This window comes from Stenella coeruleoalba, assembly GCF_951394435.1.
Source record: "Stenella coeruleoalba genome assembly, chromosome: 17".
Classification (NCBI taxonomy): domain Eukaryota; kingdom Metazoa; phylum Chordata; class Mammalia; order Artiodactyla; family Delphinidae; genus Stenella; species Stenella coeruleoalba.
This window is the reverse complement of record NC_137163.1, coordinates 34,320,742-34,333,599: the sequence shown is the minus strand read 5'-3', so window position 1 is coordinate 34,333,599 and position 12,858 is coordinate 34,320,742. Positions and strand designations below refer to the sequence as shown.

The following is a 12,858-nucleotide window of genomic DNA, read 5'->3' as shown; positions in this document are numbered from 1 at the left end:
CCCACCACAAACTTAAAGAATAAAATCTTAAAGATGTTGATTCAAGTACTGAAATGGAACATGGCTTCACTTTTTGATCAGTGCAACCAATTTTGCTGTTTTTATTTTAAATACATGATATAGTGCATATGGTACCACTAAAACTTCTATTATTTTATTAGTTTGTTTTTGCACCAAGCAAAATTTTGGAAAATCCTTAGCATACACATTTTATACTTGGGAAGGATTTAGGTTTCTCTATACATAGTCAAATTTTGCGAGATTGGATGGCCTATTATTAGGTTCCTAGGGGCCATCTACCCAGCTCTTGAATAGAACGGCTCTGGAAATCCCCGTTCTGTTAAAGCTGTTACTTTGCAGCACCATTTGATGCTTTGATCACTGTCTCTTGAAAATGCTCTTAGCTTTATGTCCGCAGCTTCAGTTATCATCTATGTCCTGAATACTTTTCACATTATTTTTCTCCAGCCCAGCTCTCTCTGAGCTCCAGACCTTTATGTGCAACTGCCTGTTTGACTCTCCACCAGCTCAAAATCTGACTTACATCTTCCCTCACGTTCTCTGCTCTAGTGGAGTGGCACCACCGTCCTTCTGGTTTCTCAAGCAACGAGGATTTTTTTCTTGATGCTTTGCTCTACAATAATCCCCATCTAAGTCATTATCAGTTCTATCAACTTCACTTTCTTAAATCTCTCTGAAATCATTTATCTCCATTCTACTTCCACCATACTGACCCAAGCTGTCATTATCTCTGGCCTGTAATACTGTCCACTTTTGTGCACTGTACCTGGGATGGTCTTTTCAGAATGCTAATCTGATCATGACACCCTCTCACTGAAATCCCATTGTTTTCAGGATTAAGCTCTAAATCTTTAACGGGTTTACAAGGCCTTGCACGTTCTGTTTCTCCTCCGCCTTTCCCACCTCATCTTGCACATCTTTCCCCCTGGTGCTCTCTGCTCTGAGCATCATTCAGTTCTGTGAACCTGATATGCTCCCTCCTGCCTCAGGACCCATGTGCCTGCTACTCCCATGTTTTAGGACTGTGCTGTGCAATACTGCAGTCACTAGCCACCTGTGGCTATTAAAATTGAATAAAATTAAAAATTCAATTCCTCAGTCCCACTATCTCCATTTTAAGTGCTCAGAAGGTGCATGTGGCTAGTGACTACCATATTAGTGAAGATATAGAACACTTCCATCTTTGCATAAAGTTCTATTGGACAATGCTCTTCTAGAATATTCTTTACTACCTTCCACACCCTTCCTCCTGTGTGACTACCTCAAGGAAGCCTTCCCTGTCCTCCCCTTTCAGTTCCTAGTAAAGTCAGTTTTCTTTGTATCTAAGTCCACCAGCCAAAGACTACCGTGAACACATCTGTAGTCAAAGTTACATTTATTTAGCTTGCTTCTGCAAGGGGCCCTTAGGGACAACTCAGCAAGAGAGAGTTGGGAGGAGCTCTTGGTAGTGTTTGGGCTTGTTCTGGATGAGTCTAAGAAGGGATCATGGAAGTGACAACCAGCTCTGGATTTCATATGTCAAGACGTTGGGGCAATCTAGAAACTGGGTACCTCGGTCGTCATTGTTCAGGAGATGGGATGAACAAAGCAGGGCTGAGGCTATCTTTGCCAAGAAGGCATCAGTCCCGCAGAAGGGGGGGATGTTACTCACTTTTGTACCTGTGTTATTGTCTTCTGGGGTTCTGTTGGGAGCATTGCTTATCTTCTGTTGGCCTTGTCCGTGTGCTGTTGGAAGCAGTACATTCTGTTAGGAGCATCAAAGCTGATTGTCAGTGGGACTGATTTTTACTTTCTCGGTGGTGATGTGCTCTCCTAGAGCTCTGTTGTTCTTCTTAGAGTGCTTGCACACAGTTTGTAAATTTTTAAATTAATGATTATTTGACTAATATTTTTCATCTACTAGGTCGGAAGCTTCATGATAGCAGGGACTGCTTCTCTTTTTGTTCACTGTGGTATCCGTAGCACCTAGCGTGGTGTCTGATGCAAAGTAGATGCTCAGCAAATATTTATTGAGAGAGTGGATGAATGAATAAATGAATCATAAGACCTAAAAAATTGGTGGCTGATCAAAGACATGGAATTATTTTGCTATATCTGATTTTACCACTGTTAAGAATCATTGTCTTTTCGTAGTAGATTCTTAGTAGATGTCTCTTTCCTCCCAGCCAAGGAAAAAACTAGAATTCTAATATTCAAAATTTAAATATAACATTCTAATATTCCTTGATGTCTAAAGTCCTTTAAGGATAATCTAGAAAATATATGTTACCATACTTCCTTTACTACCATTTTTCTCAGGCCAAATGATTAAGAAATGTATAGATGCACTGCATCAAATCACAGCAAGGTATGGTGATGTTGACTGTCTGCCTGCCTTTTGGCATCCTACAAATTATATTAAAATGTTTCCAAACAGTTGTGAAAACTTGGTAATTGTAGTCAGAATGGCCTGAGTGTTTTGGTTCTAATTCTTTCTTTTTTTGACCAAAATTTTTTATTTGACTAAATTCTATTTCATGCGTAAGCATGACAGTCTCTCCTGTTTATTAGACTTTGGCAACAAAAAGAAAACCAAGCAGCCTTGTACAGCAACAGTGAAAATGCCAAGGGTGAGGGTAGCCTACAGCTTTACTGTAGGATAAATATATATATATATATATATATATTTTAAAGGCCTCTCTCCCTTTGGCCATATCAATAATCATTTAGGGCCATCATAAAGGATTGTGATGTTTTCCAGGTAGAGTATACATTTAATTTTTTTAAATTATAAAGATAATGTAACCGAATTAAGGATAAATGTTTAAACTCGGAAAAAGTAATATCCATGTCAGTAATATGTCAACTATTTTAATTTTTTCATAGTTCTTGTTTACATGCTCATATTATTGGATTAAGAGTTTTTATTTGTTAGCCCATAGTTGACAGTCTCTTTGAGTCTGAATGGTTGTAGTATATCACATCTTCTTACATCCCCTGGGACATTAGAACCCTAGAATGTATCAGTCCAATATGTTTTAGTAAGCAAGTCTATCCTCAGGCTGCACGGTGCCATGGCATGGGCAATGAACTCATTCAGGGCCTTGCTTATGAATACTGGTTCACCATGTGTTGTTACGGGTTACCACATATTCCTTCAAAGAAGACCTTTGAAATGCATCTTCTCTGTCTTGGAGTCATTTCCTTAAATGCTCTTTTCATCATGCTACCTTCCTACTCCAAAATTTCCTAATTCTTAAATATATTAAGGATCAAAGCAAAGTTCACAACAGCCATAAAATCTTTCCAGAATTTTGCTGATCTTCCTTTCCTGGTAATGTTCATTCTGTACTTTTCCAGTCAGGACACCTGAATAAATGAATGGATGAATGCTTTAACATAGACCTTCATATGTAGTCATTTGCTGTATTTCAGTTTCTTTTGTTGTCATTTGTCGTATGAATTTACTCACCTCCTCAACCAATTTTTATATATTTGAGGCAAAGAAAGTGCCTTATATATTTTCTCTATGTCTCTTGGCACCAGTCAGATGCTGAAGCCCCAGAATATTTCCATTTAATGCCTTGTTGATGGGTTGACTGATTGCAAAAGAAACACAAATCTGTATCTTTGAGTCTCTGTCATGATTAATAAACTAGTTAACAAATACTTGTCAGATGCTCCTGGGCTGCGTTTGGGTAAACTTTGAAGGGCAAACTGTCTTCTCGGATCCACGGGGTTTATAAGACTGTATATAAAGAAAGATCCTATGTATGTACATATAAAGTGTAAGTGAGGGCACACTGCATTCAAGTGATGGTGGTTAGAGATTGTGAAGGAAATTTGGAAAGTAGCTGTGAGTGAACCTTTCCTGAGAAGGAAATCTTTGCATTACTTGTCAAAGAATGGAAGTTTATGGCAGAGAAATGAAAGACAAGACGGTTGTTTCTTAGAAAGAGACACTAGAAAAAAGGCCACAGCGGAAGGTCCAGATCTGTGTGGTCCACCAAGTGCTTTTTCATCAATATTCTATTATATTTACTTTAGGATCAAGAGTTAGGGCTTTTGGTGCATCTACTTTTAAGAAGGTTCTAAAATGTAGCAAAGTGCATCCTACTTGCACTAAATATACAACAGCTGAATGTCTGTGGACCCAAGCCTTTTCACATGTAATACTAAGACTTAGAATTTCCCTCCGCAAAATTACTTTTAACACTCTTGTGATAATGAAGATCTTAGAGAAGGGCATTGAGTACGATCAAGTGATTACTATAGAACAGAATTTTTGTTGTTGTTGTTGTTGGAAGAAGAAAATGTCAGTGTGAACTTCAGTTTCACAATTTTGCCTGAGTATGGAACAGAATTTAATACACATAGATAGAGCTCACCACGTTCCAGGAACTGTTTGTAGTACTTTATCTCTGCTAATGCATTTAATTCTTCTCATCACTATAAGTAGGCATTTTACAGCTGAAGAGAATACGGCACTTGCCTCAGTCTACATAGGCAGCAGGTAAAAGAGCTAGAACTTGACCCTAGAACTTGACTCTAGAAAGTCTTGCTCCAAAAACTATGCCCCAGAGCTCTAAATACTGCTTTATGATACGCTATGTGGCTTCTCTGTAATGAGTATTCCGTTAACTCAGAATTTGTGGCTTTTGGAATAAGTGTTGGAGATAAGAAAATGGAAGAGATGTTTACATGTTTGAGGAAACAGTTTCCAGTACCTGGAGACAATTTAGGAACACCTGTGGACATGCCAATGTGGACATGTGAATAAAAGCACAAATGCATTTTCTGTTGAAGGTAATTCTCAGTGTGCAGGTGGTATGCAGGTTCTATACACAAATGGTAACTATTTTCACTGTAGTTGAAAACATAATACCAAAAAAATGTGTAATTTTCTTTTCTAAAATGAGGATAAAACAGTTTGGATACATTTGTCACTTTTTTTTTTCTGCATAATGACTCACTATTTGTTTTAATTTTGATGACTTTTAAATTTTGCAGAAATTCCGGAGTGCTTCAGTTGGGGCTGAGGAGTACATGTACGACCAGACATCAAGGTAGGTTACAGGAGCTGCCCCTAGAAACTGATGAACTGATAACTGTTTAAATGTATCGTCAAGTTATACTTTTACACCTTTAAAAGAAAATTCTTTTCTCTCCACAATGACTTCTAAATTACTGTTTCCAGTCTTGATCAATTTTCTGAGACCTACCTGTACCCTTCCTTTGTCCTTTTGCTGCTAGACATCCCTTCTTAGGTGTTCCTCTAAACCTCAGGCACTTGGGCCTCCAGCACAGCATGTACGTGTCTTTTCCTCTTCTTTCCTTCCTTCTTCACTTCCTTCACATCTGTTCTTCCACTTTTATTTCTTGTTGTGCCTAATGTTGCCATCCTCCCAGCCACACACTCCAGAGGTGCAAGGTGCTTGCCTTCCTGCTGCACGTTCATGGCATTTGCCAAGTGCTGGATGTCCTATTCCCCCTGTCCTGTCTTTTCCAATTTACTCTTGTGTGTATGCTTCTGAGCTGTTGCAACATAACAGGTTGCCCTGCCAGCACTTTCTTTTCCCTTCCATTCCACTTTGGACATTTCTTCCTACTAGCTGTCACAGACTTTGGTGCCTTCCATCTTCCAGCAATGCGATAGGGATTGAGGATAAGTTATAACCTGTCCTTAAAAGAGGCCCATAGACTTTTGCAGGAGACCTGTGTGATGTCATACAAATTGCAATACATTTGCAAAATGATGAGTCCTGCTCATCTGCAGAGATACATGAATAGACAGCTGAGATGACCTGCAGGCCTGGTGTGTGTGGGGTGTGAGTGGGATGGGACCAGAGGAAAGTTTTACAAGAAGCAGCATTTGAACTGGATCTTGATGGATTATCAGGAGTTTTCCAGGGAGAGAAGGAGGATTAAGAACATTCTAGGTAGAGGGGCCACATGTTCAAAGTCCCTGTTCGTGATCATGCCTGTAGACAGGAGAGAATGGCAAGGATGAATTAATCCATCCCATTTACAAAACTTATCAGTGACTTCACCATTTCAGACAGAATAAGACACCAATTCCTTATGAAGGTAGTTGGGGCCCTCTATGTGCTGGTCCCTTTTTACTGTAGACCTTGTCCCCCACTGTATTTCTTGGCCCTTTACTTTTACATGTATGGCCCTCTTCTCCTCTCTCTGTTTCTGCTTGAAGCCCTCCTGCCCCTTCAGGGTCTTGCTCCAGCCTCAGGCTCCCCAGTCACCCTCTCCAGATTCTCCCAGCCAGAATTTGGGTGTGCAGTGGTGGTGAAGGGTAGGTGAGAGGCAGAGAAGATGAAGTTCCAAATCACCTTCTGAAACGTGGAAATACATGTATAATTTGCATGCTGTCAATCCAGATAACGATGCAGCCAGCTATCAGGCCAGTGAAAAGAGCAACGACCTACCAGTCATGTGACCTGGTGTCTCTTTCTGCTGCTGTCATTGTCTCCAGGGGTGAGCAAGTTTCTCAGTCTCTCCTCAGCTGTGAGATGAGGAAAGTGGTTCTCATCTTGTGTTGTGGATGAGCTTGGGGGACGTGAATCCCTTGAAATTATATTAAAAACCATTAGTGTTCATATGTGCTTTTATCTGGGAAGAGGGTTCACAGCTTTCTTCATGTTTTTCAAGCAGTCTGTGCCCTAGACAAGTTGCACGCTCCTGGTTTAGGTGATTCCTGATATCCTGTCCAGGTCTCAAACTTTATGATTCAGTGGGTTATCTTGAAATTGCTTTTTCTAGGCAAAATGACAGTGGAATTGGTTCTGTCTTGAATGATTTATTTCCCACCTTATTCTAAGACACATATTCTGGAATTTGCTTTGTTTATCAGCTTAAGCCTAAGATTTTTATCATGGAAGAGGAATATTATTTTGCCCTTCAAATTTCTTTCTCAATATAAAAGTTAAAAAAAAATCAAACATTGCAGAAATAGTCAACATAGAAAGCAAGAGTCCACCATAATCTTGTAAGTAGATCATTTGAAGAGGCAAACTTCAGTCATTTTTGCACACAGCCTTTCACAGACTGAAATTAAAGAGCTAAAAAAATAGATGGACCCAGTGAAGAGCCTCTGATGATTCTCAGGAAACACACAAAGCACTTGTAATTGGATCATCACTGTGTGCCGTCCTGCAGTGTGACAGAAATAAATATTCTGAATGAGCATCTTAAATAAAAAGATTTGACTCATATCCGTTGCTTGTTGTAAACAACGGGCATATTCTTCAAAGTTGGGAAAATCAGTGTTTTTATTTTATAAGTTAACTTATATTTGTAAAATATTAGGGAAATTATTAAGAGCAGGGATCTGCAAACTTGTTTTCTGTAATGGGCTAGATACTAAGTATTTTAGGTTTGGCATACTACACAGTCTCTGTCACAGCTACTCAGCCCTGCTGTGGCAACGCAAACAAACAAGTGTAGCTGTGTTCTAGTAAAACTTTATTTACAAAAAACAGGCAGCTAGCTGGCTTTGGCCGACAGACCATTGTTTGCAGGCTCCTGATTTAGAGCAGTAACCCTGTCGTGAGTTCTTTTGCAGGCTTAAAAAACAAAACCCCCAAATCAAAAAATACTCCCCGTTATGGAGCTAGATTCCATATAGATTTCAATAATGAATGAGTTCTAGATTTTTACATTTTGAACTATTTTAAAGTGGGATGTAGCTATTTGCAACACCTTGGCTAGACAAAAGAAAGTTGGTATACGGATGAATTGAACAAAAGCATTCACATATTTGGCTTGTTGCTAGGATGAAAGTGGCAAATTTTAGCGATTCTTAAGTTCAGGCATTACCAAGGACCAACTAAAACCTAACAGAGGCTCCCCCAGCTCCGCCTGGCACAAGTAGGCGGGCACATTGTGGACTTTCTCCCCTTCTAAACCATCTGGTTTATGGGCCACTATTAGAAATGTTGTGTGCAGTGTACTAACAGTGACCTTTGGTATGGTCTCATCTCTTTTGCCATGTGCTGTGTTTTGTCTGTGAAATGGAGTAAACGTTGGTTAATATTCATACAAAATCCTATTGATGTGAAATTGATCCAGAAGCCAGAAATGTCCAAGTGAATGAATCTGACCGCTATTTGTCTTCTGTTCACAGTGGCACATTTCAGTACACCCTGGAAGCCACCAAATCTCTCCGTCAGAAGCAGGGGGAGGGCCCCATGACCTACCTCAACAAGGGACAGTTCTATGCCATCACGCTCAGCGAGACGGGGGACAACAAGTGCTTCCGACACCCCATCAGCAAAGTCAGGGTAAGGGCCTCATTTCTCCAGTAAAGCACAGAGGGATCAGGTGAAAGCAGTGACTACCTGCCAGCCTTGTGGAAGGGCATGGAAAAAATCCCAAAATAAATAATTCTAGAACAAATGTCAGAGAGTTGGGGCAAGAGAACTTACTGGCTTGCAGTTTATCATTTTAATCAGTAACTAATAAACCCCAGGGAAGGGACGTGGTTGGAACATGCTTTCTGACTGTATCCAAGGAATTTCCCCAGCTTCATTCATTGCCTACGTGCTACCTAGTTGTTGTCGTCGTTGTTTTCAATCAAATGATGTGCAGTTTTCAAGTAAGCAGCTGTAAGTCAGAGCGTATGTGTGGGCAGGAAAGAGCTGGGCTTTCTTCTGGAAAGGAGGGTGCAATTCATTCCGCGTCCCTGGGCCCTCCGCAGCTTTGCTAAAAGACTTCTGCAGCCTGGCACTTACTCAGGAGTCAAGAGGTGGGCATGATATGATCCCTACCAGGAGTGACTTGGAGGAATTTTCACATTCACGAGTTATTAGTTCTATTTGTGGGACATGAAACTGCCTTGGAAACCTACCAGCTTCTGGCATTCTCGCTACTGCCAAGAAGGGAGGGAACTGGTAATCCCTGTCGACTGAAAAGGAGAATTATAGCAGAGCTCTCAAAAGAGGCTGAAGGAGTTTCCTGCCCTGTTGTAAAATGATTTATGCTGCCGTGTGCGTGGTGTGCACTCCTAAGCTCTTTCTTCTGCGTACTGAGAAAGGAGCGCCGGGCTGTGCCGAGCCCAGTGAGTTTACCCCAACCCAGATTCCCAGGCAAAGGTAACCCCTGAGGTAGAAGAGAAGAGAGTGTCCAGGCGCCTGCTGGCCGGTTTGCCTGTTACTAGCTTTTAGGTAAAATCGTTGCAGTGCTGCTTTCTTGAATCAACCCGGTTTTACGGCTTTGTTTCCATGAGAAAGACAGGGAAGAATTGCTGCTCGTTTGTCCAGCAGGCCTTTCTCCCTCCGAGGCCATCCCAGTTCCAGATCAGAGTGACAGGAGGCAGGAGGCAGGGCAGTTGAGAGTGAGGGGAAAGACAGGGAGGATGTGGGACTAACGACCCACCTGAGGCTGAACCCGTGGCAGGTGGAAGAGTGCTGAGTGTGCCCTCCAGAGGAGCTAGTATGTTCCAACCCTGAGGTCAAGGCTACGGTGGAGGTATGCTGTCAGCCACAGCGGCATCATCGTCACCATCAATCATCATCATCCCCATCATCACAACAACCAGAGCCACCATATAACAGCTGGTTTTTATTGAGTGTATCTTCTATGTGCTGGGCACTGTGTTAAGCACTGTACGTCTAGTAACTCGTTGAAACTAACAACCGCCCTATGAAATAGGCATTCCTTTTATAATGTTACAGATGAACAAACTTGGCCTTTTAGAAGCTAGCAACTGACCAAGGTTACATAGCTCAAACGTGAGGGAACTGGGTTATATCCCCAAGCAGTCAGACCCCTGAACCTACTCTCTTAACCACTAAGTGTACTGTGTTGAGTAGCATGGAGGCCTGAAAGGTAGACGGATTTTAGCATGGAATCCACCTCTGGAAATATATCCTAGAATTTGTATCCTAAACCCTCACATGTGGATGCCTGGTAAGAAGACACTGGATACATATTCTTAAAAAAAAAAAAAATCTTGTAAATTACAAGTGTATAACTCATATATACACCTTGGTAACAACACTGTTATCATCACCCTGAAAAGATAACGCATGGTTAGTAACCTGAGGCCATGACAACAGTTTGTAGTGCAGGAACTTTTCCAAGAATTTTCTTTCATTGAAATCATGGAAATAATTACATATAGAAATTTTATTTCCTTCTGTTGCATTTTGCCTAAAACCAAGAGCCTTCCTTCTCTTAAGGACTTCAGTCTAACAGCCTTGGAGAGTAGGATGGCCCTTCTCAGAATGGATCTTTCTTACTCCTAGGCTCTGTTAGAGCCAGCAGTGTGGAGAAATGAGGGATGCACTTGGAACCTCCTAGCGCTGATTTCTGAGAACAGCGTTGCATCCCATGTCGAAGCGTAGCCGTGGTAATAGCAGTTTCAAACGGCCTTTCTCCTTACCACTGGAAAAATACATTTCCATCCCAAGAATACGCCATTTTAGTCATGTGCTAGAAAAAATTACCTGAAATGTTCTTTTTATTTTGGAACAGACAGAAAAAAACACCAGGAGGCTGGGCAGTAAACTCTTACGTATAAATGGAAAAGCCTGCGGAAGGGGGAGGGAGGATGGAGAGAGGCTGAGCCCAGAGCTCCACCAGCCCAGCCAGTGGATCCCTTTCTTGTCAGCTCTCCTCCATGCCTTTGAGGGTCTGCCGCTTGTGAATGCAAAGAGTATGGATGCATATTTCTAAACTAGCTTTTCTAACAAACACCTGCTTTCTTGTGTAACAGATGTTTACATACCACTGGGAATAAGCCAGATTTTGACCTGACAGTTCAGTCCAAACACATATTTGGTATCTCTTATTTGTCGGGCACCAGGGCCCCCGTGGTGAGTGACTCTGTCCCAGCCCTCATTGAGATAGGCATCGGTGGGAAGACATTGCCGTGGACTGAATCATTGTAAATAATTAGGTAGATGACTACAAGTCTGTGAAATGCTTCAAAGGAGAAGTTATTAAAGAATGGGAGTCATTGAAACACTCTTCTGGAATAGCAGAAAAATGTCTAAGAAGTAGTTTGCATATGGAATGAGGGGGGGAGTATATTCCTGGATACGGTATTCCTCATGCTGTAATTACAGGGGTTTTGCTTTTTGTTTTTTTGGTTTGTTTATTTTTGATACCTCCTCCATCTCATAAATGACAATGAATTAACATATATTTAGTTGAACGAGGCTGTAACTCAGAAGTGAAAGCAGTTTGGGATACTTATTTCTACAAGACATTATTAGTTTCTCATGCTCATTTTAAAAGTACATCCACATATTTTTATAAATAACATAGTTGACCTTGTAGCTTTTGGTCTCTGAAATATCTGTAGCTTAGATCTTCGTTCATCAATATGAGCTCATCTTTTAGTATTTCTCTCATTATTCCCACTAATCCAGCCAGAGGCACTTAATTAGGCCAGAAACAGATGTTTGCTCCTTTACAAAAGCACCAAATTCTATGTTTAAGGCTATGAAATTTCAAAAATGTTCTTGTTTCCAGTACAAGAAAAAAATCTTTTTTGGTATGCCCACTCAGCTCACACAGTAATAAATTTGCTGGTAAATTGGATAATCTGTTTGTTTATGATTCATGGTGAAAATGATGTAGCGTTCTTTTTCACTATGTGCTGTTCTCGTTTCCCATTCATTTTTTTAAAGTAGTCCCATTTTCAAACAAGACAAACCATACGCCTGGGCTTGTTGGGCTTTTCTAAAGCAAGAAAAACAAATTTACAGAAATGACAGCAACCCACCTCTGATAGAACTTCTAGAACTGGAGAGTGTGTGAAGCAGGAGGTGCTGAACAGAAAGTAAGCTCCGTGGTTCTCCCCCTCTGCAGAGCGTGGTAATGGTGGTCTTCAGTGAAGACAAAAACCGGGACGAGCAGCTGAAATACTGGAAGTACTGGCACTCTCGACAGCACACGGCCAAGCAGAGGGTCCTCGACATCGGTAAGTTGACCTTGACCTCCCGGCACGGTCTTTGGTAAACTGCCATGTTGTCATGATGCAAAGGAGAGCCCAGCCCAGAAATCACAGCTGGGACCCACATCACTCTCATGATGTGCCAGCCACTAGTCTGTGCACCTTTCTTATGTTTTAGTACATTTAGTACAAATCAGGCTGAGAAGTCAAAATCAGGCTAAGCTGAGAGCAAAACACTTTTCGTTCCATAAAAGTCAACTGTGTCTCCTATAATAATAGATTTAGCTTTGCAACGGCCGTGCCAGTTTCTAAAATATATTTCCATGCCCTCTTGTGTTTGAGCCTAATGATTGGCAGGCAGGCCAGAGGAACTGTTATCCCCCTGTGGCGCGAATAACCTCGGCTCATTTGGTTCTAGGGTACTTGCGAAGGTCACGTGACTAGATACAGCATCCTCGTTCTCTAATTCTCCATCCCATGTTCCTTCCATCCAAACACATGTCTAGTGCAAATGATCCTAGGTGATCAGACAAATGCAATGTTTGAGAGAGCTTTCCCAGCAGCAGAGAAGGAATGGACCTGCCAAGTGCATTTTCTGGAATCTGTACATTCCTACACATGTTGTCTGTTCTTCAGAGACCTAGAGCCCTCTGGACAAGACTCAGAGTCCCGTCAGGAAAGCAGAGCCCACACCAGGTGGTTCCGTGGAGATAATTCATTGCCAGAGTTGGGAGGGCTGAAGGCACCGTGAGACAGTGCAGACAGGAGCAACGCACGAGTCAGCTGCTCTTAGCTGGAGGGCCAGAGGATCGAAGGGAGAGGTGCTAGTGTTGTGAGAGCTGCCCAGCAGGAACAAGCACCAGCTGGAGCTGGGACCAGCTTTCCAAGAGCAGGCAGAACCTCAGAGGAGTCGCTGCCAGAGTCACCCCTCAGTGCAAAGAGGG

General features: G+C 41.7%; 1 protein-coding gene across 6 annotated transcripts in view; it reads left to right on the top strand.

Annotated features, from left to right (window-relative positions):
* GRHL2 (grainyhead like transcription factor 2) overlaps positions 1 to 12,858 on the top strand; it is a 154,931-nt gene that overhangs the window by 56,618 nt on the left and 85,455 nt on the right. For all 6 annotated transcript variants that reach the window (XM_079901192.1, XM_079901191.1, XM_079901188.1 and 3 more), the window contains exons 5-7: positions 5,011 to 5,066; positions 8,138 to 8,294; positions 11,830 to 11,941. In XM_079901192.1, coding sequence (XP_079757318.1) covers positions 5,011 to 5,066; positions 8,138 to 8,294; positions 11,830 to 11,941 — 325 coding nt within the window. The remainder of the gene's footprint in view (positions 1 to 5,010; positions 5,067 to 8,137; positions 8,295 to 11,829; positions 11,942 to 12,858) is intronic.